The sequence below is a fragment of the Embiotoca jacksoni genome, unplaced genomic scaffold (genome assembly GCF_022577435.1).
Source record: "Embiotoca jacksoni isolate LCO1_2020_lvr unplaced genomic scaffold, fEmbJac1.0.p SCAF_2, whole genome shotgun sequence".
Lineage (NCBI taxonomy): Eukaryota > Metazoa > Chordata > Actinopteri > Embiotocidae > Embiotoca > Embiotoca jacksoni.
Window position 1 is genome coordinate 23578048 of NW_027185340.1, and position 24658 is coordinate 23602705.

The 24658-nt window shown below is 43.8% G+C and overlaps 3 protein-coding genes across 3 annotated transcripts in view; 1 reads left to right on the top strand and 2 right to left on the bottom strand.

The window, feature by feature from the left end:
- The window catches only part of caska (calcium/calmodulin-dependent serine protein kinase a), a 140277-nt gene that overhangs the window by 78939 nt on the left and 36680 nt on the right, over window positions 1-24658 (top strand). Inside the window, 7 exon segments of the mRNA XM_069155115.1 lie at window positions 15119-15221; window positions 17615-17790; window positions 18625-18747; window positions 19814-19897; window positions 20033-20132; window positions 20532-20549; window positions 20742-20863. Coding sequence (XP_069011216.1) covers window positions 15119-15221; window positions 17615-17790; window positions 18625-18747; window positions 19814-19897; window positions 20033-20132; window positions 20532-20549; window positions 20742-20863 — 726 coding nt within the window.
- LOC138200787 (probable G-protein coupled receptor 82) lies at window positions 5185-6860 on the bottom strand. Its single transcript, XM_069153672.1, has 3 exons — window positions 6006-6860; window positions 5740-5880; window positions 5185-5642 (listed from the first exon to the last, which is right to left on the bottom strand). Exons 1-3 carry the CDS (start codon window positions 6852-6854, stop codon window positions 5415-5417), a joined length of 1218 nt encoding a protein of 405 aa, XP_069009773.1. The 5' UTR covers window positions 6855-6860; the 3' UTR covers window positions 5185-5414.
- Window positions 9834-13908, bottom strand: LOC138200788 (probable G-protein coupled receptor 34). Its single transcript, XM_069153674.1, has 3 exons — window positions 13603-13908; window positions 12370-12931; window positions 9834-12288 (listed from the first exon to the last, which is right to left on the bottom strand). Exons 2-3 carry the CDS (start codon window positions 12906-12908, stop codon window positions 11766-11768), a joined length of 1062 nt encoding a protein of 353 aa, XP_069009775.1. The 5' UTR covers window positions 12909-12931; window positions 13603-13908; the 3' UTR covers window positions 9834-11765.

Consider the following 24658-nt stretch of genomic DNA (forward strand, 5'->3'; position numbering starts at 1 on the left):
AAATAATTAAAGCTGCAGTTATGTGTTACATTACATTGAGCTGACGCTTTTATCCAAAGCGACTTACAACACACTGATGGTACACTATCGGGAGCAATTTTAGGGTTCAGTGTCTTGCTCAGGGACACAAGGAGCTGGGGATTGAACCACCAACCTTCTGATTAGTGTGCAACCCACTCTACCGACTGAGCCACAGCCTCCCTTCACGTGTGTTCACATGTTGAGGTTATTTCCGGTCAATGCGGAGCGGCAGTGTGCGGTTTGAAACAACACAACCGTGTCCAAATTTGAAATACTAAACAGTTAAGAGTCCTAACATGTAGATGCTCTATTTGTGTATTGAGTATTAAGTGAAGTTTGTCATCTGGAACACAGCAGGTGAGAGAGGAGGTGGAGCATTACTGACACGCCGTATGTTCATAGGCTTTACTGTCTGAAGAACATCTTACTGATCTAATGCCATCTCTGGAGAGATTCCTGCCTATCTCACTAACAAATGCAAGAACACACACACAGACACTCTCCCATGCAAACACATAGTAATAAGTAATATAATAATATACAGTACTGATACCGCTGGCGTCTGTAATGAAGCGGAGCAATTGGGAAAATGATGTAAATAATAGTTGCAACCATTCAGTAATTACAGCTTCAATTAAGCCACCACTGGTTCTGTTAATTTGGGTAAGCAAGTGTGACTTCATTCATTTTCTTCTTGCCAAAACTGGAGCCGTCCGTCCTGCCAATATACAGCAAGAGTTTAACGATAACTGATGGTGAACACGCACGCAATAATTACACCGAGGCGCACAACACAATGAAAGCAACCTACAGTTGTAACATATCAACACCCAGCACACATATACATCATCATGTTATATGCTTATCGTTATTGTGTTGTATTATCCATATAGGTGACATCCTCTGTTCTCTGAGGGCCTGCTGCAGTGCACGGAAATGTGTCAAATAAAGCGTCCTAATATAAGATTTACCTCAATTTGGAAATAGTGTTCCCCCTTCAATTTGGACTCCCTACCCCTCCTGAAAGAAACATACCTTGGTCAAAACCTAGTATGTGGCTGGACGTTGGCTGAAAGTAGAGGGCTTTGAATTCGAAATTGAAGTTGACGCATTTGTCCTCCCATTGGTGTAACTTTGATCACTCACTCAGGAACAGAATCTCCCTCTGTAGCTCTGGCTCTGCTGCCGCAGTCCAGCCCAAAATATTGTATTTATGTTTTTTTACCTTGTTATTGAACACCTGTTTCTTTTGAGCTCAGCGTGAGAGTCTCTTCTGCGTTTTGCAGGCGTTGACGGCCGCAGCATTTTCTGTCCTCTGATCTCTGTGTTTCACGAAGGGTTTCTCCTCCACTGACGCGGTGCTGAGCAGCGGCAATAGCTTTGTTCTTTCAGACAGATTGAAAAATAAATAAATAAAAAATGCTGAAATGGGACAGCATACTTTGACTGCTGCCAATATACCTGGGCGGCCTGCCAAGTAAGTCTGTGTGTGGGAAACACTGTTAATTAATGAGACTCACTATGTGGCATGAAAGTTTCTCATTAGAACAACTTATCATGCTATTAAAAGAACGGTTACATTTAATTATATATGTTTTTGTGAAATAACGATAGAATGAGAAGTGATATTTGGTTAGTAATAAGGAGAAAAATAGGACCTTGCAATAACATGAAGTTTTGAGATAATAAATTGGGGACAGGCAGAATGTGTCTCGCTGACTGGTCTGAATCCCCATCTGACACAGCAAATTCTCTAATCAGCGTCCAGCTGATGCAATTGAGATGAGAGATGCTTCAAGTCGCTAAAAATGCTGACGCGTTCTCATAGTTGGCCTTATTATTACTGTGCGCTTCACCAGCAGTAGTGGGTGTCTTGGAAACTTGTTGCTGTTCTGGGTTTCTGCATTTCAGGCTCCATGCTGGCTGTCCTAAATGTCTGATTGGTGGAGTTGGTTGTGGTTGGATGCAGCTCAGCAGGCGGCAGCACAACAACGCTGTGAACTCCACTGCAATGATTTGCACTTGATAATGTGACATAGAGAATATTAATTCTCCATGTCGGCAGTGATGCCAAAATTAACCATCATTCAAATATAAAGTTGTACTGGTAAAGAACTGAGATTTGGTTAAAGATATACATGTGTTATTGATTTTTAAGGTTTGTATTCATCAATCTAAATGTACTTTCCACAGTAATTAAGCCATTTATGTTACAAAAAAAATAACAGTTTTACTTCCTTTGTGGGACCACCATTATTATAAAGAGTTGATATAAATGTACAAAAAGGATGGTCAGTATTAGCCAGCGCATACAGCATATATAATATACAGATTATAATGCCTTAATTGGTCAATGTTTTGGGGTTTTTGTGGGACTTTTTATGTTTTTAAGGTTAGTTTGGATTTAAAGTAACATCTTAGACCCATGAGAGCAGCAGTAGAGCACCAACTCCACTGTTCTGCAAGGTGAAAGGTTTTTGTTGCGGGAGCGATATAACAGCTTTAGTTCCTGTCAGAAAGGGCTGTTTGACAGGAAGCTGTCGACGTGAAAATGTTCTAAGTACAACGCATGCTTCAACTGATATTGAATTTTATAGTTAGGCCTCCAAATTGGAGTCGTACCTCCGCTCATCTGCTGCAGGAAGGACTCTGACTATGGATAAATGTCTCATACTACCCCACTTCAAACAATGCAAACTATCCCTCGTGGCTTTTTGTGGAGCAATGGCTGCTGCTTCTGTTTGGAGATGTGCTGCTGGTCTACGATAGTGGTTCAGAAAGTCCTGAGACTTGTGGCCGATGAATTCAAGGTAAACAACCTTCCAATTGTCAAAGAAAACCAACCTGGTTGTTCACCTGGCCTGATGCAGCTGTTTTCGGTTTTGGATAGTGACGTTCCCTCTCTGAAACGTGAATGTCACTCAAAACACCTCCCCGGGCTTCTTGCTTCAGTGCCGTAGGCTTTCTGTGGCATTTTCAGGATCTTTGTTGACGATTTCCAGAACACAATTTGATGGAAGCCCGCTGGTCATTTCCATTCTGAAAATCACAGCCGCACCCGGACGACCACTCACAAAAGCTGCTTTTAATCAAGCAATGAAACATTGAATACTTACTCATAAAGGTTATAGCTTCTATGTGCTCCGTGTTGTCAGGAGTCATCTCAGAACAAGTTGTAGGAATTACGATGATAGTTCAGACTGAACCAAAATTCTGACCTTTGTCTGATTTCGGACGCTGTATGAAAGTGGTCCAAATCTGAATGGAGTCCCACACAGTGCACCTTCACTCCCACCAGTGCTCCTCATCTTCCTCAGCCGGACTTCCTGTCTGTTCCCACAGTTGTCTGTTTAATGAAGCATATAGTTTTAACGTTGTTGAAAGTCATATCTTTACACAGTTACACCACCCAGGAATAGTCAGTATTCTTTCAGGCCCACTGGTGGGGATCTGATTCTCTGTGCTGTCTGCTTCAGTCTGAAAAGCCGCCCAGGGCCCTAGAGGGAGACACACATCTGCCGGGGCCACACTTCACAGAACATTGTCTTCTTCAAACCTCCCAATACGCTCCCACACACCTTCAGCACAAACAACACTGGGTAATCCCTCATCTATAATTTACACACAATTACTGAACAAGATTCAGGACACATAGATATCAAATATTTAAAACCTGTTGTCGCACATGAGGGATGCTCTACAAAGACGCCTGTGTCTATTTAAAAATGACATCATATTTTTTCCCCATAGTATGCGTCACAACTACTAAAACTAGAGTCTGACAGGGCAGAATGCATTTTAACAGGATTCCAGGACACCTACCAGAGGAGGGTCATTTACTCCTTCACTGGAGTGTGTTTTTCTTACTGGAGTATGTTCATGTAGCACTTACTTTGTTATTTCTACTTAAATTGATTTTTAGCACAACATCATTAATTTTACTTTGTTAAAATTTTTTCCACTGTTTGGCTTTTAAACAGCACAAGCAGCTAAATATTCCAGAGTGCAGCGAGTGCCCGTCATGAACGCTGGTCTGAGGTCAGTACAGCCTCTCTCACTGTTAACCAGTTTAATGGCAACCTGGTATTACACCAAAGACACTTGTTTATACCATTTCAGCGCATAGATGTGAAATTAAGGTGCCTTAGGTTTAGCTGGCGATCTATGTGAACATAGTTTTGGTTTAATGTGACACGGTTGCAGTTACAGATGTTCACAGCTTCAGTTTTCTTCGCTGTGAATAACAGTCTGGGTACTCGGCCTGTATAAGTGTTTGCACAGCCACTCTGCAGGTTGGACCAATTAGTAACCGCTATCGGTAGTTAACCGTGTTTGTCCCGACCCTCCTTCACTGGGATTGGACGTCGATATTTCGTTACGTCACCTCCGTGACGGAGGTGATGTAACGAAATATAGAGGGGAGTGTGTCACACGCTCCCCTCTTTGACCCAGGTCATACATACATGTACTTTTCAAGTCTACTCGAGGCAAAACATGACACTGACACGCTATCCTCTAGTGGACCGATGGGTGTATTACACACTTTGATACCAGGCTGTTAATTATAAACCTACACAGTTTCATGCTTTAAATCTGCTTCCAATCCTGCCTTGTGTTGTAATATAAATATCTGTGTAGCTGGTTTTAACTAATCATCATTCATGTAACCTGATGAAAGACAGAAGTATAGAATATGCCTGCAGAAAAAGAAAAAGTTATTCTTTTTTTTTTACGGTGGTAATGACTGTTGTAATGTTTCAACCACATATTGGAGAAACCGATGTGGACTTCTAAACAAGAACAATCAAGGTTTACTGACGGTTAGCTTGACAAATACTGGATTTTTTTGTGGTTTGATGATGATATTATGGAGTAAATTGATATATCAACCTAAAGTTGTTTATCGTATACATGTAACAAACATATTTAATGGAGTAAGGATATTTTACACTCCAACGATAAACTTTACCGCCCAAAATGACGATAAAGTGCACTGAAGCGGTGATCTTCTCTGGGAATGAAAAAAAATCAGAAATAACTTAAAAAACACACACAAAAGTATTCATATTGGACAACATACTGTATGCACCTTTACTGAGACATGAGACACCGAAATGTAAAAGAATGTAATTAAAACAATAGTTTTTATTTATTGGTGTCGTACAATATTTCTGTAAATGGTATAAATGTAACAGATTATTTAATCGGGAGATGATGATGATGATGATGATGATGATGATGATGATGATGATGATGATATTTCCCATAAACTGACCATAAATAAGTCGTTCTGTGAGTACTTGTTACAGTACTTTAACTTGAAAACACTGCTTGGCCACTGTACCCACTTCTGATATTATACGTTTTATAGGTCAAATGAAGAAATGTGTGAGCTACAAAACCGTTTCCTGACTTAAAGCCACAGTCCCCTCCCCCAACTGATCAGCCCTCGGACTTGCACTTCCTGTAGTTGACCCAAACACTGGTTGTCTCCTGGGTTTTTTCTGGTAACACCTCAAAAGTCTGAGGGTTTGATGGCGAAAGGTCCTGTCTAACAGGAAGTACATCATGGGGTCGGTCGAGCCTCTCAGCGCAGTGAGAAGTAACAGGCAGTTCTTCAACTAGAGAAAGAGAGAAAGTAACTCATTATGCGATCTACCGGAGATGCATGAAGTCGTACGGCACAATTTATCTGTAATTAAGGTGAAGTTTAGTCACCTCGATGAAGATGGAGAGTGGGTGGCAGTAGCTGCAGATGTCGGGGCCAGGGGAGGATGCCAGGCGGAGCTGATCGTGGACCACAGAGATGAAGATGGGTTTGAATATGTGGTACGGCAGCAGACAAACTGAAAGAACAACCTGCGTGGAGTTGGTTAAAAAACACTGTTCTGGAAAACTGAGGGAAATATGGCCGAGACGGGCTTTCTGAAATCGATTTCTATTTGAATGGCAGTACTAGAAAGTGTAAGAAGACTCATAGTTACCTGGATGACCACAATGTTTCGGAGCACCCGACGCGGCAGGCTCTGGGAGGCGCTGGCGGGTGAGTGGCGACGAGAGCGTCTGAGATGCCTCAGCACCGTCATGTAGGCCAGCAGCACCAAAAGGTAGAACGCAAAGAACAGTGTTATAACAGGCACCTTGAGAGCCGTGGACAGACTGCCTCCCAGCTCCACCGCTGGGCTGTAGCACACCTTCCCACATCCTCCCGTCGCAGCTTCTCCACCCTCTCCGGCCGCAGCAGTGGGGCTGCCCGTGGCCTCGTGCACCGAGTAGTAAATTGTCCCTGGCACGATGCACCCTACCGACACCACCCACAGCGTGGCAGACACATTGTGGGCGAAGGAGACCCTTGTGAGGCGAGTGAAGAAGGCGTGAGGCAGCAGGGTGGTGCAGGCGTGAGGCCTGGAGGCGTGGGTGTTCTGGATGAGGGCGGCGAAGCGGCTGAGGGCCACGCAAGTGAGGATCATGAGGCTTATGTAGATGTTAATGTGGAGTACCGGGGTGATGCCGTGCAGGACCACCTGGCACAGGACGCTGTTCAGAGTCCAGACGGAGCCGCGGGCGTAGTAGGCTGCGAGGAAGGGCGTGGTGAGCGACAGCAACATGTTGGAGATGCTCAGGTGGGACAGGTAGATGTGGGTCGGGGAGACGGTGGAGATGCAGCGCAGAAACACCCACAGAGACAGCATGTTGCCCGGGAGAGCGGTGAGGAAGAGGAGTGTGTAGATGGAGGGGAGGAAGAAGAGCGTAGCAGCGGTGGGGCAGAGGGAGAAGTCAGAGGAGGAGAAGGAGGTGTTGCTCTGAGGAACTGTGTACCGCGTCGCTTCCATTTGATCTGTCAAAACACACAAGGAAGTTCAGCTTTTTTTTCCACACAAAATCTTATTGACATTAAGATTTCTTAAGATCACAGCTCAGCTCAGAGTCGAGAAGGGGAACTTTAAAAGAGCTAATCTCTGCTGTGATATGGTGTCCTGGTTATTAGCTCAAAATATCATATTATAAATAAATATCAAGGCAGCTTTGATGATCAGGCCGAAATGAAGGTTCAGGTGTCGGTTTAGTATCACGTCAAAGCGTGCACGAGGGCGTATAAAAACCTTCTGAGACTGCTCTAGTTGCGCCCGAACGATGCACAGCAGCTGAAGCAGGAAGAAGGAGGAACTCTGATGAGTAAGTGTTACAAATTTCATCGCTTGATCAAAATCAGCACCCGAGTTACACGTGTATCCGTGAGCGCTGGTGACCCGAGGGCGACATCGAATTTTACGTCAAACTCTGGAAATCGGCAACGGAGACACTTAAAATGTTTTAGGAAGCCGGCGGCAATGAAGCAATGAGCCCGCAGAGGTTTTTTTGAGTGAAATTCGCGTACGTCACTGTCCAAAATTAAAAAACACGTGTCAGGTCTGCAGCTCAGAGGAAAAACATTCAGTGTTGACCTGAACTCTGGAGCCTTTGCATTCTGGTTTCTCACAAACTTTGATGTGCGCTCTCTGCTCAACATCACCGGTGTACCCGGACCGCTGCTCAACAAAGCATGTGTAATAAAGCTGCTGATTTTGATCGAGCGATGAAACATAGTACTCACTCACGAAGGTTACACGTCACGGCGCTGTGCACCGTTCACGCACAACACAACTCATTGATCCGTCCTCGTATTCCACATGCACACACCTGGCGTCATGGAGACGCAAGAAGAACACATATGTAAACAAAGGCAGGTCACGTGAGAAACATTACTGAACAAAGGTAATGAGAGGAAGTAAAAGGCTGCTGGAGTCCATCTGAGGAGGCAGGAGGCCAGACGGGTGGCTTAGACTATACATCAATTATCAATATAGTTTGGCATTCATTTTCAACTAATTGATGAATCAACTTATGATTGTAACTCTAGTCTCCATATTCCAGCGCAGAAAATATGCTCACGACTATGTTTTTGAATGAGAAACATGCTCTGGTTTAGTGTTCAGTTACATTTGTGAATTTTTGAGCAAGATGCTCAACATGAGTTTTGGAGGTGGATCTTCTTGTCAGGCTTCATTCTCATGTACTCATAATGCTGTTCTGTATCAACTAGATCTCCATGTAGAGCATGAGCATCATAAGGAGCATCAACACTGCCCCTGCACGTCTTCCAGATTTAAGAAATATTGACTATTTTCAGATTAGACCAAAATTTCAATGATGGAATGATCAAATGTAACATTAAAATAAGTATGCAAAGTCAGCATCATGACACACAGGGTCTGATTCACTAAAGGTTTACGTGTGTAAAATCACGTGCAAACTTCACACCACCTGCAAAAAAATGTCTAAAACATACTAAAAACAAAGGTGCAAAATACTGAGAGGGAAACATGCAAATACATACAGTTAGCACCCGCAACGATATTTATTAAACCTGAAAGTAGAAATAGGAGAAGTGATTGTTGTTTATTTTAGTACGACTGAAAGTAACGTATTAATCAGATGTGAACATCTGGAGAGTCGGCTGCTCTTATTGTGGTGAGAAGGAGACGCAGGAAACCAAAGAATAGATGAGAACGTGGTTTTACACCCGTGGAGGCAGAAATGAATCAGACATATTGTTTGTCCAGAGATGACATTTCTGAGTTATTGAAGGAACCGAAGGATGATTGACAGCCAACAATGAGGAGGAGCCACGAAATACCAGCAATTAAAAAACTTCTTCCGACTCAGCATTTTCCCGCCTCTGTTTATCGCTGCTCGGACGTCCACCCAGTCCCGTTATTCAGGTGTGCTGTCACAGGTCCTGAATGTGTCCCGCAGAATTCACAGGTAGCTTCATAAGGTTCCCACTGAATGAAAAGTTACCTGCTCATCACAGAAAGATCTGGACCTGCTGATCGCTGTTTGTTAGAGGATCTCATCCGATTTGCAGACGTTTTATTATTAAACCTTTTTTTCGTCTTTTTGTTTTCTCCACAGTATTGACTTTCTCGCTGATAATCTCCTATATAGCATTTTGTTCTTGTTATATTTCTATTTCTTAATTTCAATGGGATCAGATTTCCTTTTCCTTTTGCGGTTGCTCTGTTTTCCATTGCTGGAATCACTTTAACACACGCAAACACCTCATTTAAATGCAGCGATCTGTACCTGATTTCAATGACGCAATTACTCTTAATAAATCACCCGCAAAATGGGTGCAAAAAAAAAAAGTGCAAACATTTGGAAGGAACACGCAATTTAGTGCCCGTTATCTGAGAGCTTAGTAAATCAGGTGCACAGATGAGTTTGTGTGTGTAGTATATACGTACCAGGACAGGAGCTCTGATGAGGTCAACAGTCCCTCACATCAAACACTCACAGACGAAGGTGAAAACAGTGTTAACACCCACCTCAACACAACGTTTCTATGCAGCTTCCTCCTGCTTATCGAGCGACATCTTCACGGTAAACAGCTCTGAGAAATGACTTGTTGTTTCAGTGTCCTTAATTACACAAAGCTCGAGAAGAGAAACGTGAGGCGGTTACACTCTCTAAGCAGAACGAATGTAACTATTCTAGGAGTTGATCTTTCAGTTAAATTTAGTGGCTGGTCAAACATTTATTTTAACTTTTACCTTGAGTTTTTTTTAACGTGAACTCTTTTACGATGTTAACAGTCAACACTTAAAAGTATTTATTATTTGACACTTATGGAGTTATCATTAAATTACACTATAAAGGCTTTAGATAGAACATAACAGTCGTCACAAATTTATATTGATCAAATATGTGTAACAAAAAATGCTGCATTCATAAATTAGCCTGTCTTAGGTATATAATATCATGTTCCTATCTTGCACACTTGTGGTTTTGAATCATAGCCCCATTTCATGTATCATTATGTCCTCATTGAAATGTTCCACTTATATTTAATTTGGTTGCTTTATTCTTAAAAGTTACAAAGAAATAATTAAGAAAGCATGCTGGGGAATTCTAATAAGGAAACAAAGCTGCACAGCAAACAGTAGTGTTGAATCAAGCTTATCAACACCAAGTGAGTGAACACTAAAATATCCCTCTGCCAGAGAGTCTCCCTGAACACAAACTGTAGTCTACTTTAGAAAATAAACTCCCAAAATCAAACTGTCACTCTCTTTTATTCAAGTCCAGGATATTCCACCCCAGAAGTTTGCTGTGTAGGTTTTTAAAAAATCATTTCCCCATACAGGAAATGTTCAGCTCTCTCTTCGTACTTGACTCTAGTCCCCTCTTCTTTTCTACTCTGAGGTTGGAACTAGTTTTGTGCTCGTTCAGTGGACATTCAGTAACACTGTGTGGATGTATTCTGCCTTGGGGTGGCGCTGCTGCTCAACCTGAGAAGAGACCGTGTTGTGTGTGTTTTCACATTTCTGTCTTTCCTCTCATTATTCTGTATGTTCTACATCGATTAACACATGGACCAATTCAAATCCTCATTTATTAAAAAAATCCTGACTCAGTCCACCGTGATATACTTTTAAAGAAACTACTAAAATGACATCGAGATACAGAACAAAGTCCAGACACAGGACAAAATACTTTTACATATGAAAGAGCTGTGACGTGTGCAGAGAGTGTGATTTAATCAGTAAAGCTGCTTTCTTTCATCTCAGTAAAAAGTCCTCGGGCTTCTCTGTAAGCTTGCGATCGCTTTCATTATTTGCCGTGAAAGTTCAGGCTTAGATGTCGCTGCCATCTTCTCACCCTCACTTTCCTGTTTTCTTAGTGAAATGTGGCACTCTGGCTGTCCTGAGGTCACTGAATCACTGGTTTTAATCTCAGCGGTACTTGACGGCAGATTAGAGTCAATAAAGGAAGAGGGGAAGACCAGGGTCTGTGATGGTGTGGCTGGTTGCGGCTGTGTTGACATCGCCGGTTGCAACACATTATTATTACTGTGGAGAATATGAACACAACTTCAGTGGACAAAAAGTCCCCAATCAACTTGAGGGTTTTCTCCAGAAGTGATTCAGTCATTTGTCAAGAAAAAACTCTAGTGAGTCCACATGCCTCTGCAGGGAGGAAGCAACCTGGTACAGAAACAAAGTCCGTCAGTGCTCCGGCCTCTTCACAAGTGTTATTGCGTGTGTGTTTTCTGCAGTTATAATGACCGTTTTTTTGTGTTTTGGTGACACTGTAGGACACTGTGGTCAATTTCTATAAGTATTAAGTATATAAGTAATTGGGGGTTTTTTTATGTTTGAAATTTTAGTCCACATTTCACTACTTTAACACTAATTGTGTCCACCAAAAGCTTCCCATCCACTGCACTTCACCGTCCCCGGGTTGGTGTGAACTGCCTCATATGTGGGCTGCATTCACATCACGATAATACTACATTATTACTTTGTGTGTCTGAAGACTTGTCCGGGTTCACAACTGCAGTATTTTGTTGGCTGCTCCTCTCTCGCCCACTTGTTGAGCTCCTGAGCAGACTTGATTGAAAATGATGTCTGCAGCATCAGTGGGACCCAGTTTTGCAAAGAAATATACATTTACCAGACCCTGCAGTATGTTGTTAAAGCATGAAGCCATACAGGGGCTGTGCGCAAAGGTGGGGAGGAAGTTTGAGCCTCCGTCAGCTCGGGTGAGAGCGTCTAAATCTGAGGAGAGCAGCGCTCGGCTTCCTCTGCAGAGTGACGGCTGTCATGTTGACGTTAGACAAGATGGAGCTTCTCCTGCCTCGCAGTACGTTTACAGTCCAGCTACACTGCATTTAGAAGCTGCGCTCTCCCTCAAACCGACGATTAAGCTGATGCTGGGCTGTCAGTCGTCCTGTTCCTGCCTTCCAGCTCAACAGTGGAGCTGCTCCCGCTGGTTCCTGCAACGTCTCGCACACAAAATACGGCGCTCACCAGGCGCAGCACCTCCTTCCTCACCGTCGAGGACAACAGGAAGTACAAAATGGGATCCAGGCTGCTGTTCAGGGCAGAAAATAGCAAAGCCACCTCATTGGCTTGGTCAGCCACGCCCCTCCAGAAACACGATGTGTCCGTGATCTGGGTCTTTATGTAGAACACTCGGACCATGTGATACGGGACGAAACAGACAGTGAAGAGGAAGAGGACGAAGAAGGACTTCCTGGCAGTTCGGGTGTAGCGGGCAGCATTGGGGAGATCCGGCTTCTCCTGGGACGTCCTCAGGAGCTTGAAGGCGATCATCCCGTAGGACACCATGAGGGAGACGAATACAAGCCAGAAGCCAACCAGCACAAAGATATTGATGTAGGCTTTCCACTTTGCATTGTGGAGCAGCTTGTAGTGAAAACACCTGGAAACGGCAAACAGGTTTTGTCAGGTCGAATCCACCAAAGCAGTGAGACTGAATTAAATTAAAGATGATCATACCAACCTGTCCAGCTGTGAGTGATTCTTTGACATCAGGAGCACTACAGTCAAAGCGGAGGCCACGATCCAGACGACAGTGCAGAGGGCGGTGCTCCACCTGGTGGAGCGCAATCGGTACTGCATCCCGGCACTGCGGTGCAGCTTCATGTAGCGATCCACGCTGATCAAGCCCAGCAGAGTGATGCTGATGTACATGTTCATGTAGAAGAGGTGGCCCACTAACCTGCACAAGGTGGGGTCCAGAGTCCAGATGTTCCCCCGGCTGTGATAAAGTATCCTGAACGGCAGACACACCACCAGCAGCAGGTCTGCAAACGCCACATTAATGAGAAAAACCCGCACGGAGTTCTTCTTGGAGTGCACGCAGAAGAACACCCACAGAGCCACCAGGTTCCCGGCCAGACCCAGGACGAAGATGATGGAGTAGAGCACCGCCAGCGGGACCTGCAGCGCATTGTAATCCACACACGTGGGCTGGGAGTCGGTGGTCAGGTTGAGGAGTGGAGTGTGACAGCTGGCTGTGGTGGAGCTGCTCTCTGCCATGGGCGTTTCTGTGGTCCTCGGTCCTGCAAACAGATGAGAAACGCACAGCTGGAAGGTTTTGAGTTTTTGGTTCTCTTGGGAAAGTGTTGAGGTCTGCGTGATGGCTGAGGTCCAGCCTTATGACTTAAAGCGGCATTAATCCTTCCCTTCATAATCATGTATGAGATCAGCTGACTCACAGAAAGTAGAAAAGCGCCAGAAAGAAAGAACAGCACTAATGATGCTTCTAGATCTCTACTTTGTGTGATATCATTTATGCATGTTTGGAGAGGCACAGCACTCATGATTTTTCCAGTATTTATAGTTTTGTAACACACTCGGCTCCGTCTGTTCACTGCAAGGCATTTGTATCTATAGATCAGTAACTGAAGTAGCAGCAAAAGGAGAAGGAAGCTACTTACTTTGCTCACAGCTCACAGCCCGTCGTGCACACAGCGTAGAAAGCTCAAATGTGCTGCTCACTTCTCAAAGAGGAACTTGCTAAAGAGGCATTTCATCGAAGCTCTAAAATAGCATGCGCTCCTGTTTATTTGTGCATGTGTGGAAGGAAAGGACAAATCCCCAATCACACACACACACACACACACACACACACACACACACACACACAGAGACACACACACACACACACAGAGAGACACACACACACACACACACACACACACACACACACACACACAGAATAATAGCTTACTTATGATTTCTGTCCTTTTATTATCCTCTGAGTTACTCCAGCAACTTCCTTCGAGTTGAATCTGTGGGAAAAATGATCCAATATTTGCTTCCCTGAAGATCCTCTCATTATGAATTATCTGTCAGTGACCAGATATGATGATTTCCAGTGAGAATGACACTGCGTAGTCTTTCTTTTGTCCCCTCGCTGTCCGTCGTCTCTGCAGCCCTCCCCGGCTGCCGCTGCTGCTGCTGAAAGTTGGCAGAGTAACGCTGAAGTGCAAAATTTGGTGATGTTGTACGAAGATAACGTCAAACTGTGGTGACACCCACCCTCGTTCGCCTGTAACCACCGTACGGAAGTGGGACTGAGACACAGAGAGACGACAGGGCAGGGCTTAGCGCAGACCTTCTGATTACACACACGAGGGAGCACAGAGCATCGCTCCACATGGATATATATTTACATTATGCTTTCAGCTTTGGGCTCTGATTATAACAAGGATGGAATCTGGTCAGTGGAGCCAACTGTGGAAGAAAAAAGTTCCTAAATTACCACTGTATGTCCTCATAGTAATTAAATCACAGCCCTGGGAGTGAAGCAAGGCCAGGTTTATATTACCACCCGAGATAGCAAACACTTGAGCTAAATATGTAGACACGGGGTGAGTGGAATCTTCATTGTGAGATCAGAGCACAAAATCACATTTACACAAGCAGTCAGTGTGGAAACTAAAGCTTCTCCTCAGTGAAGACGTTAAAGTGGTGTTTTAATACCCACTCATACACTTTTTATTCAGCCATAAGAGGAGAATATACAGCGGGCTGGATGACTCGGTCATAAAATGTTCAAACCGTATAAATTCAGACTGAACTGCAGTTTTAAACCGACATGCACGGCTGTTGTTTACTTTCGGCGTCCGCAGCAGAATTTCCAGTAAAACTGAGTTTGTCAGCTGTTAAACACACATACGTGCACACGTAACCACACACGTAACCACACATATACGTCTTGTGAGAAACTACATAGGACCATAGATGTTGTGCAGGAGACGAGCTCAAATGGAGACAGAGGAAGTGGAGAGAGTGTGAAAGAATCTCCTGCAGTAAAAAGTCCTGGTTGAGTTAGCTGATCGCTAGGAGGTAAATATCCATCCAGCCTTCAGGATAACGTGAGGATCCATCCACAAGTGATTTCATTTGCATTTTGATTCATTTCTACTTGAGCAATTACTGTTTTATCTGTGTTTGTGGTTCTGTTATGTCAAGTAGAGACAGATAGGAAGAAAACCGACTACGCTCCATGAAATTGCTAGAGTTGCTAAATCAAACTGACATCGTACTTCACAGTCTCCATCACTTCTATGATGCTGCTACACTCCTGGTTCTTTGTGTGTGGTCGTGCTTGGCTGATTGTTTTGGGTGTGTCTTGCACATGTGATTGTAGTTATTTATAGGAGGGTGTCGCTCTTTAATTAGCAGAAAGACCACCGTGAGATCACGAGCCTCTCTTCTCCCCTCTGCTCTGCCGTTCTCAGCCTCACTGCGTGCTGCTGGCCTCCAAAGAGAACTCGGCTCCCGTCAAGCTGGGGGGGTTCGGTGTGGCGATCCAGCTGGGGGAGTCTGGACTGGTGGCAGGAGGTACAGTAAACAGCACAGCACCCACCAACGCTCCCATCTGAAACACACGAACTGACATTGACGTCAAACTAAAGTTGAAATCTTCTGTTTGATACTACTGTGCAGATTTTAGAAAAATAAACATGGTAAAACCGTTTTGTGACAGATTGTTTCAATGTGACTGCTCCATAATTTTACTCTCATTATCCCGGTCACCATTTCATCATCTGATAAATTACAGGTTTTGGTCTGTAATAAACCTGCAGCAGGAACAAAATCCAAAACACATGTTGATATAATTCAGTTTTACTTGCACTTCCTGAGAAAAGTATTTGTAATTTAATGGATATAAATCTGCCCGGAAATGATAGTTGTCTGTGCAGCTATGGGTACATTGTAAACAGGAAGTACTAACAGCTAATCTGGTTTACTTTAACAGTACCAGTTTGCCAAAATGTAAAGGAATATGGGCTTGCACTTGTTCATTCATGCATTACATTTCATAAAGTAACCATTTAAATAAAGTGTTGTCCTCTTTTGAGGATTCAGCACTGCTCAATACCAGCTGGGTTTGAGCAAATTAAATCTTTATTTAACAAAAAGAACATAACACACAAAGCTCACGACAGAAAAATAAAGAGAAATAAATCCAGACAGAACGGAGCTTCAGCTTTGAGTTTTCCTTCTCAGTGGTTGATGAACACGTCTTCGTTAGGAGATGACCCGTCAGCTGTCACATTCTATATCCTACAAAAATCGACACTGTCTTTTCCCCAGTTTCTCGTGGTTTAGGTTTTCTGTCTCTTTACAATGTGCAACATTTCGGAGAACCCACAACGCTGTTAGGTTCGTATTTCACTCAGAGAGAGTACGCTAGTTAGGCCATCTAGTCTACACTCATTAACTCGACACGTTAATGTTTGTGGAGTTTATTTCAGCGTCTTCTGAGTCACCTGCAGCGCCGGCACATTCAGTCACATGTTTGTCCCACATTACATGAAGCAGCTTGAGTTTGCTGTTTGTCTTTTACGAGTCAGATATGGAAACAATTAAGCAATATTACACAAGAGGGTGTGCTTTAACTTGAGGGAAGCCAGCGCCTCGGTCCTGACCGCATGACTGTCGTGCCAATGATTAACGTTAAAACATACCCTCTTGTGTAACATTGTGATTAAACAACAACTAAATAAAACATGTCATCAAAATGTATTCATATTGTGGGGCAATTCACTCTGAAATTATAAAACTTTTTTTTAGTGTGATATCCATTTCCATGGGAATACATGGGTTATGACTAATAACTGGAAAACAATCAGTTGCATCAATAGACTCTGATGTAATGTACGCAAAGTTTGCTACTCCGTCCAGTAGGCCGACCCTTAGCAACCACCTAGCAACAGAGACGAGATCTTGTCCGTTTTAATACTTTCTAGACATCGTTGGATTTCTCAAACTGAATAAATACAGAACATAGAAACACAAAACAGCTTAGCTCGCTCAGTCTTGTTTTAACTAAGATATCTGCTGAAAAAATAAATCCACGGACACTATTGTTTAGCTGATATGATCCAAACCCAACAAGCTAACAGTTTTCCAGAGGATTGTAAAATCCAAAAGTAACATTTCTTTGAAAAAAAAAGATGAATGTAATCATTTCCAAAATTCAATTAAATATTAATTAATATTAATATTAAATATTCTGCTTCAATCTAAATTTATTGCGATGACGGAGTGATATTTTCTAGTGATGAGCACGATATGCTGTCGTGCTGAACTGAGCACGTTCCAAATGTCCAGTTGACCAATCAGATTTCTTGGTTGGAATTATTTGTTCAATGATGAATGTTCTTGCACACCTTCAAATCTGAGAGACAGTTTAAGGAGGATGAGGAACTCCTGCCTCCTCAGCTGGTTCATGTTCTTGTGTGTATCTTTTAAAACCTAAGCGGTTTTCTGTGCCCACACACAGATACTTAGCCAATCAAATTACTGGTAGCGATTATACATTATAACCAGAGGAGCACAATTGAGAACTTTGCACATTAAAAGCTGGAACTTAAAGTTTCCGTTTTGACCTGGACATGAAAAAGTGTAACTTTCATCATGAAGTAGGAAAAAAATAACTTTGTTTCCTTTTTCGTTTGACCTTAAGTTCAGAGTAAGAAACAATCAGCGAAACTCATACAACACAAGTGCCTGTTACCATAATTAGGACTAGATGGATATGAGAGTGCTGTTTCAGAGGGGGAAGTAAAATATGTTGTTTCCTTTTTCTTGTTCAAAGAGCAAAGAAATTTAAATGAATGAGAAACCAATAGGGAAGTCTGAGTGTGCACCCTTTCAGATGTTCACATGTACCCCATCTTTACTTCACTGTTGCCTGACTTCCTCTCTGTCTGTGTTTGTGAGCCTAGGTCGGGTAGGAACTCCTCACTTTATGGCCCCGGAGGTGGTGAAGAGAGAGCCGTACGGTAAGCCTGTGGACGTGTGGGGCTGCGGAGTCATCCTCTTCATCCTCCTCTCCGGCTGTCTCCCTTTCTACGGCACCAAGGAGCGTCTGTTCGAAGCCATCTGCAAGGGCAAATACAAGGTCAGGGCTTTAGTCAAAGAACCGGCACGGAGAAAAAAAACATATAAATGGGTTCATATATGAAGTAAACACACCCTCTCGCTGGATTTTAATCGTCTCCCATTAAGCTGCTCGACAGAATTCAACAGATATTTTTGATACTTGTTTTTTTACAAATAAAGTGGTTTAAATAATTCTGCACATTTTTGACCCACCAGGCACCAGGAAATGACCTGGTGACTACGGCAATATTATTACCAAGAGCAGTGATGGGCAAAAGTACATCAAAGACCGGAGCTCTAATAAACTGAAATCATGATTCAAGTTGTGACGTCATCCGTTGGTTTGTGAACTGCCGTTATGAAGCCTTTAGTTCGGATGTTGTCCGGCGCCATCTTGCTAGTTCGGAGCGCTTTGGAGCCAGAAGTGAGCGTATTTAGAGAGCTGGGGGGCAGCGAGCGGTGGCTCTGACTCCATCTGATTGGAAACCCGGCGATACTACATCCCGCCCACAGATATCTGTAACATGACTGCAATACAGACCTGTCAATCAAAGAGACAGGCCCTCAAAAACACAGCTTTATTTTCTAATTAAAATGGAATTATTTTCAGATGGACCACCAGAAAACTAATAAGAAAGAGTGAGTTTATCCAGCAAAACTGAAATAACTAAATTTGGCTCAAGGCACTTCTGCATCATCCTCCTTGTTCAGATCCCGAAGCTACGTCCACTTTTATATACACTCTATGGTTTGGCCACTCGTCACTGAATCTGTGGAAATGTATTTATTTGTTTTTGGTCTAACGGCTATATAATTAATCTAATTCTTGAAATCTCCTTTTTTTAATGTGTAGATGAATCCCCGCCAGTGGAGCCAGATCTCAGAGAGCGCTAAGGATCTGGTGAGGCGCATGCTGATGCTGGACCCCGCTGAGAGGATCACCGTCTACGAGGCTCTCAACCACCCCTGGCTCAAGGTACTGCCTTCGTGTTGGTGGTTATTAAAATGTAAACATCAAATCAAATCAAAGTTGTCGCCTTTAGAAGTGATTTCAGCTCTGTCACACACTGAAACAATAAACAGCACGCTACTGTTTGATTGTCATCTCACGCCTGCTGCAACAAGGCAAAAATCTCCAAATATCTAACCCTGTTTTTCTGCTCTGGAAAATGGAAAGCATGCATAGATGTTTATCCAAAGTTTCCACTTTTGGGAAACTTTTAGCGTGTTTGGCACAAGAGTAGAATAGTAATACGACGTCGCCTGGAGCTGTCACGCAGCGATCAGTCACTTGGGCGGCACAGCTCTTCTCACAGGGAGGCAGTGACAGGGCGCGCCGGCGCAGCGCGGTGTGTTGTTAGCAGAGGCTTTTATTGTGGCGGCGTCTGTGGACAGTGATGGAGTGGTGCTTAAAAAAGATTTCTTGACAGTTCAGCTGAGACACTTGAAGCGCGTCTGGGAGCCTCGCGACACGTCTTTCGAATCATCGGGTTTTAAAGGGCATCCCAGGTTACCTCGCTGCGGTTACGGCTGTTACAGATGCTTTCAAAGATTCGATAACATTTAGACATGTCAACTAGTGTTACCAGCGTCCAGCTGAAGCAGCATGCCACTTTGGCTGTTCTGACCCGCAATCCTCTGAGCCGCCGAGAGAGTCGGTGGCGCTGAAGCTCCGCCTATTAAGGAAAGAAGAAGAGGCGTTAAAACGAACTGTACTCGTTCCAAATCGCATCCTTTTTCTTTTCACTTTAAACGTCCGCGACAGACATGACCAAGAGGGTCAAAGTTCAAGCCACATTTCGATGATGAAGTAGTACGTCCCAATTGTATGCATACTACATGCAACAGTAGATACTTCGTAAGAGTAGCTGCAGTAGGTACTAAAAGTAAAATGAAGTGTGCGGTTGTGAACGCAGAGTATCTCATTATTTTCGCATTGTGATCGCTCTCCTCGTGACTAGAAACAGAATCCTCAGTGTAAAATCTGTTGCGTCAGCCTGTGCTTGTATAAGTAATGTTCTGCTGTGTGTTGGGTTTCTCAGGAGAGGGACCGGTACGCCTACAAAATCCACCTGCCGGAGACCGTGGAGCAGCTGAGGAAGTTCAACTCCAGGAGGAAGCTCAAGGTTCTGCTCACATACATCTACCGCAGCCTGCTCACGTGCATTATGAACATTTTGCAACACATAAGGCTTGTTGTCATGACAGCACCTCTGTGTGTTCGACGAAGAGAGACGTCATGTCAGGATGTGTTGTTTCAGGGGGCCGTGCTGGCCGCAGTGTCCAGTCACAAGTTCAACTCCTTCTACGGAGACCCCCCGGAGGAGATGCACGACTTCTCCGAAGACCCCACCTCCTCAGGTTCGCTCAAATACTTTCCTTTCGAGCCTTTTCATGTATAACACACATCCTGCCCCAGATTTCCTTCCCTTTTCTCTGGGGTTGCGCTTCCTCTGTGCGGCCGCTCCTAGATGTACAATAAAGGCAGCGTGAACGCACAGGGACCCTCTGATTAACTCATTTTGCAGGTTAACAGATGCTGCACTTTAGGAAGAGTGTATCTCTGTGTGTTTTGCATTCGGTGTTCAGTACCCGCATGAGACTGAAAACACTGACAAATCCTTCTGTTTGTAATATTAATTATACTTTACTCTTGTGACTTCTTACTTCTTGCTCTTTCTATATTGATCTCTGCTCATTTGCAAACTGTCAATGTGTTTTTCTGTCTGTGTGTTTCTATGAATGCTCCCCTCCTGCTAGGACTGCTAGCAGCAGAACGTAGGTATCTGTTTGTTGTCTGTGTTGTCCTTATCAGCTGTAGGTGTTTACTGTAAAGCCCTTCTGACAACAAAAAGTCGTCTCTATTAGTGGTTTTAATTTAATCAGTCGTAGAGGTATTCACCTCTGGTGTGTGTGTCCGTGTGCGTGTGCGTGTGCGTGTGTGTGTGTGTGTGTGTGTGTGTTTTACAGGCGCTGTGTCTCAGGTGTTGGACAGTTTAGAGGAGATCCACGCTTTGACAGACTGCAGTGAAAAGGATTTAGATTTCCTCCACAGTGTTTTCCAGGACCAGCATCTACACACACTGCTCGATGTGAGTGTCACACACGCACACGCACACACGCGCACGCACGTAAACACACCAGAAAACACATCCACCTTTAATGACACATTCATTTTGTATCATTTCATTACAATGGTCTTACTCCTCTTCTGTATGGCTAATAGAAAAATGATGGTCCCATACGAGGTTCACTAACCCGATGGCCGCATATTTAGTCCAAATTCCCACCCCTTCTTCTCAGTTGAATTGCGCAGCGCGTTTTCATCATATAGAGATGCAACACGTCGTATGAATCTGCACGGTCTGCGCTTTCCAACAACGCCAGTGCCTCGTCTGTGCGACGAAGCATTGCAGAGAAAACTGGCTTTAAAGTTTCATCAAATTTAATTGTTGTTACACTGAAGCACCGCGTCCCCCCCCCCTCCACACGCACACACACACACACACACACACACACACACACACACACACACACACACACACACACACTACTCTTGATTAAATAATTACTGAAGTCCAAATCTCGTCCCAACGTACTGTATATCAAAGTAAACAGCACAACGAACCCTTTCTGATGAAACCCACCGTTTCTCTGTACAACAGAGTTGTCAAGCAATCCGGTTTTTAAACCACAGATAACTTCTGCATTGTCTCCAGTATAGGGTGGACATTACATCCCACTTTGTATGAAAAAAATAATAATAATAATAACATATTTGAAGGTCTACACTACAGCAGAGATATTAGCACATATCAGAGGGGCGCATGCCCTCAGTGTGAATCCCTGGTTTGGGCCCCTGGAGCCGGAGTCATTCAGGACATTTATTTTCCTTCAGGCACTGAGCCCATATTTTGGGCGGTGAGGAAGCGATGTGGTGGTTATGTGGTGGTTGTTTGCCATGATGCTGAAAGTGGACATCCAGGACGAGGCCTGTTTCAGTCCACCAGCACGCACAAACTTAAAGTGATTTTCTTGTCATGCATACACTCATTTGAAAACTGATGCGTTTTGGCTGCTTTTTATGAAATCATGTGGATCCAGTCTGTTGCAAAATACCAACACATCGCACACACTGAAGGCCCTCCGAGAGATGTGTCGATGGTGGAGGGAGCTCAGTGGTTTGATGATGCTATTTGGTCAGCCTTGTTTTTCAGTTAAAAGTCCTAATTTACCCAGAATTCACAGCAGAATTAGTCCGAGTTAACATAATCAAGAGAGAAACAACTTTGTGCACGAGATGAATAACGTCTGATTATTAGTTAGATCAAAGACAAATTCAAAGCCTGTTTTTGAGAAACAAACTGAGCCCTAATTAAATAAGATTTATACATTTCATGTAATATAATCTATAAAGAGCTTCCTTGCATCTACACAGGGAGCCTCAGTCCTCTGGAGGCATCATCAAAAGGTCATGTTGTTTCTCGATGGGTCATTAAATTCCTCCCCTTGATTCACCTGTGTGTGTGTGTGTGTGTGTGTGTGTGTGTGTGTGTGTGTGTGTGTGTGTGTGTGTGTGTGTGTGTGTGTGTGTGTGTGTGTGTGTGTGTGTGACTCAGGATGCTGACAGGCTCAGCTGAGCTGCAGAGTTTTGACCTACAACTGGTTCACCACATTAAAACTATGTTGGGTCACTAAATCCTCGTTCCCAGCCGACAGCAGAAAGGCGAGACAGCTTTCTCTCTAAGACGTCATGTGACCCTGTTCTCTTTTTCTTTAATCCACCTCTGCCTTTGCTTTGTGTCTGTTAAACAGAAGATCTGTCGGCTGGTCGAGTCAGTTTGTAGTTTTATGGAGATTAGGAACATCAAGAAAAACACGTCAGAAAATTTAAATTCTAATGATGAATATGGGTAAACAGCAGTTTAATCCTCATAGTCAATTTGACTACTTTCAAATACTACTTTAAACATTTCTGTCGTCATTATTGTGTGTTTCTGACTTCAATATAATACATCCTGAGGTATGCTGCTTGGAAATGAAAAGGATTTGTACTTATGACACTTTTTTGTGGTGAACAGTTGCATTTCAGTAAAATACATCATCCTGAAGTTCATACAGAGTTCAAACATCAGAGCAACTGCAGGCAGCTGTGGTGTGTTTTCTTTACACTGAGGACAAGCAGCATGTCTCCCTGCTGTTTTGTGTGATGCAGATCATTGTCAGGTCACAGAGTCAGATACTGGTCCACATCCACAGAAAATATATTCTTCAAAGGATAAAAAAAAAAAAAGATAATACAAAACTTCTTGCTTTAACTCTTTTTGTGTGTTAATGTGTGCAGTGTTAATTAACTATTTGAGGCACTTTTCATTTGTAGAACTGAACAAAACAATCAGTGTCTCATCAGAGACAATGTCGGCCATTTTTTAAAGATTTCATATCCTCTTCTCTCTATGACGGCCAGCATTTCTCTCCATGTTCGGAGAACACTTCTTAGGAAATAGTTCCAAGAGACCACATCCTGCCTTTTACTCTTCTGGCCCTCTGAGCTTGGAGACGGTCCCTCTTGAGTTTGCACCATCATCCACTTCTTCATCTGTGAGCCACTGAGCAGAATCTCTGGAGCTGCTTTTCTTGTCACTTCCTCCTCAAACTTTCTGCCAACATGAGCTCAGCTCAGCATCGATAGGCTGCTGCAGATTTTCACAGACGAGTCGCCGACTTAAGTCACTATAGTTTTGAACAAGTTCCGTGATGCAAATCAGGCCAAAGAGGCTGAAATTGAAACATTTGAGAGGAGACGGCTGAAGAGAGGTGTGTGTGTTGGGTTAAAGGCTCTCCCAGTTGCTGGAGGCTGAATACATTGAAGTGGGTTGCCAAGTGTGTGTGTGTGTGTGTGTGTGTGTGTGTGTGTGTGTGTGTGTGTGTGTGTGGATGTGGATGTGTGTGTGTGTGTGTGTGTGTGTGTGTGTGTGTGTGTGTGCAGCAGTGTCAGTGTGAGCCTGAGGCTGCAGATGTCTCCTTTTCAGCCTCATTTTCACCCCCGGGCCTGCTCTGAGAGGAGGGGGAGTCAGAGGAGGACAGAGCAGTGCAGCACCCTGAAGAACAATGGCTCCTATTGTCGGACCTAAGTTGCATTCACTGCAAGCGCAGCCTCCATCACTGTGTGTGCGGCTGGAAGTAGCCTCCACACGGCTGAAGCACACGGAGGAAAACAGAAATCCTGTAGACAGTGAACGGATGGAGCCCTCTGGCTCCGAGAACGCCTGTCTCGTTTGCACCCTGTTGGCAGCGTGTTTCTGACAAAACACTTGCCGTCTTTGGGGGGTGAGTGTGTTTTCTTCCTGTTTTCTCCCTCTGTTGTGTTTGCGGGAAGAGTGTTTTGTCAAGAGATGCCTCAAGCTAATTTGAAGTGAGCCCGACACCCCGCTGTGTGTTTGACACGTATAATGAGGCGCTTTAGTCTACTGCATTTTTATTTCTTCCCTTATTTATCAGTTTCTGAAGCTCCTCAGGCTGCTGAGCTCAGAGATGCAGGGAGAGAAGTTGCCCTCGAGGAACTGATGTCTGCTTTTATCTGTCACTAATCAGAAATAAAGATATGACAGTGTTAGTGATCCTAAAATAGGAGGTGCTCTGTGACTGTTGGCACATACAGACGCAGCCACGAGGACGCGTTGGTTCCTTCCTGAAAATATCAGAACGTTTTGTACAGTTTGTTCTGAATATTTGTAAATTTTGAGTTCATTTTTAAGTAAAAGCCCTCAGAGGTCAGCTCGAGTCTGCTTAATGCTCCACAAACGCAGAAAGATGTTGACAACTCTCCCCTTGAAAGCACAAGAACAAGAGAGCAGTAAATATGTGTGTGCTCGGTGGCTGCAGAC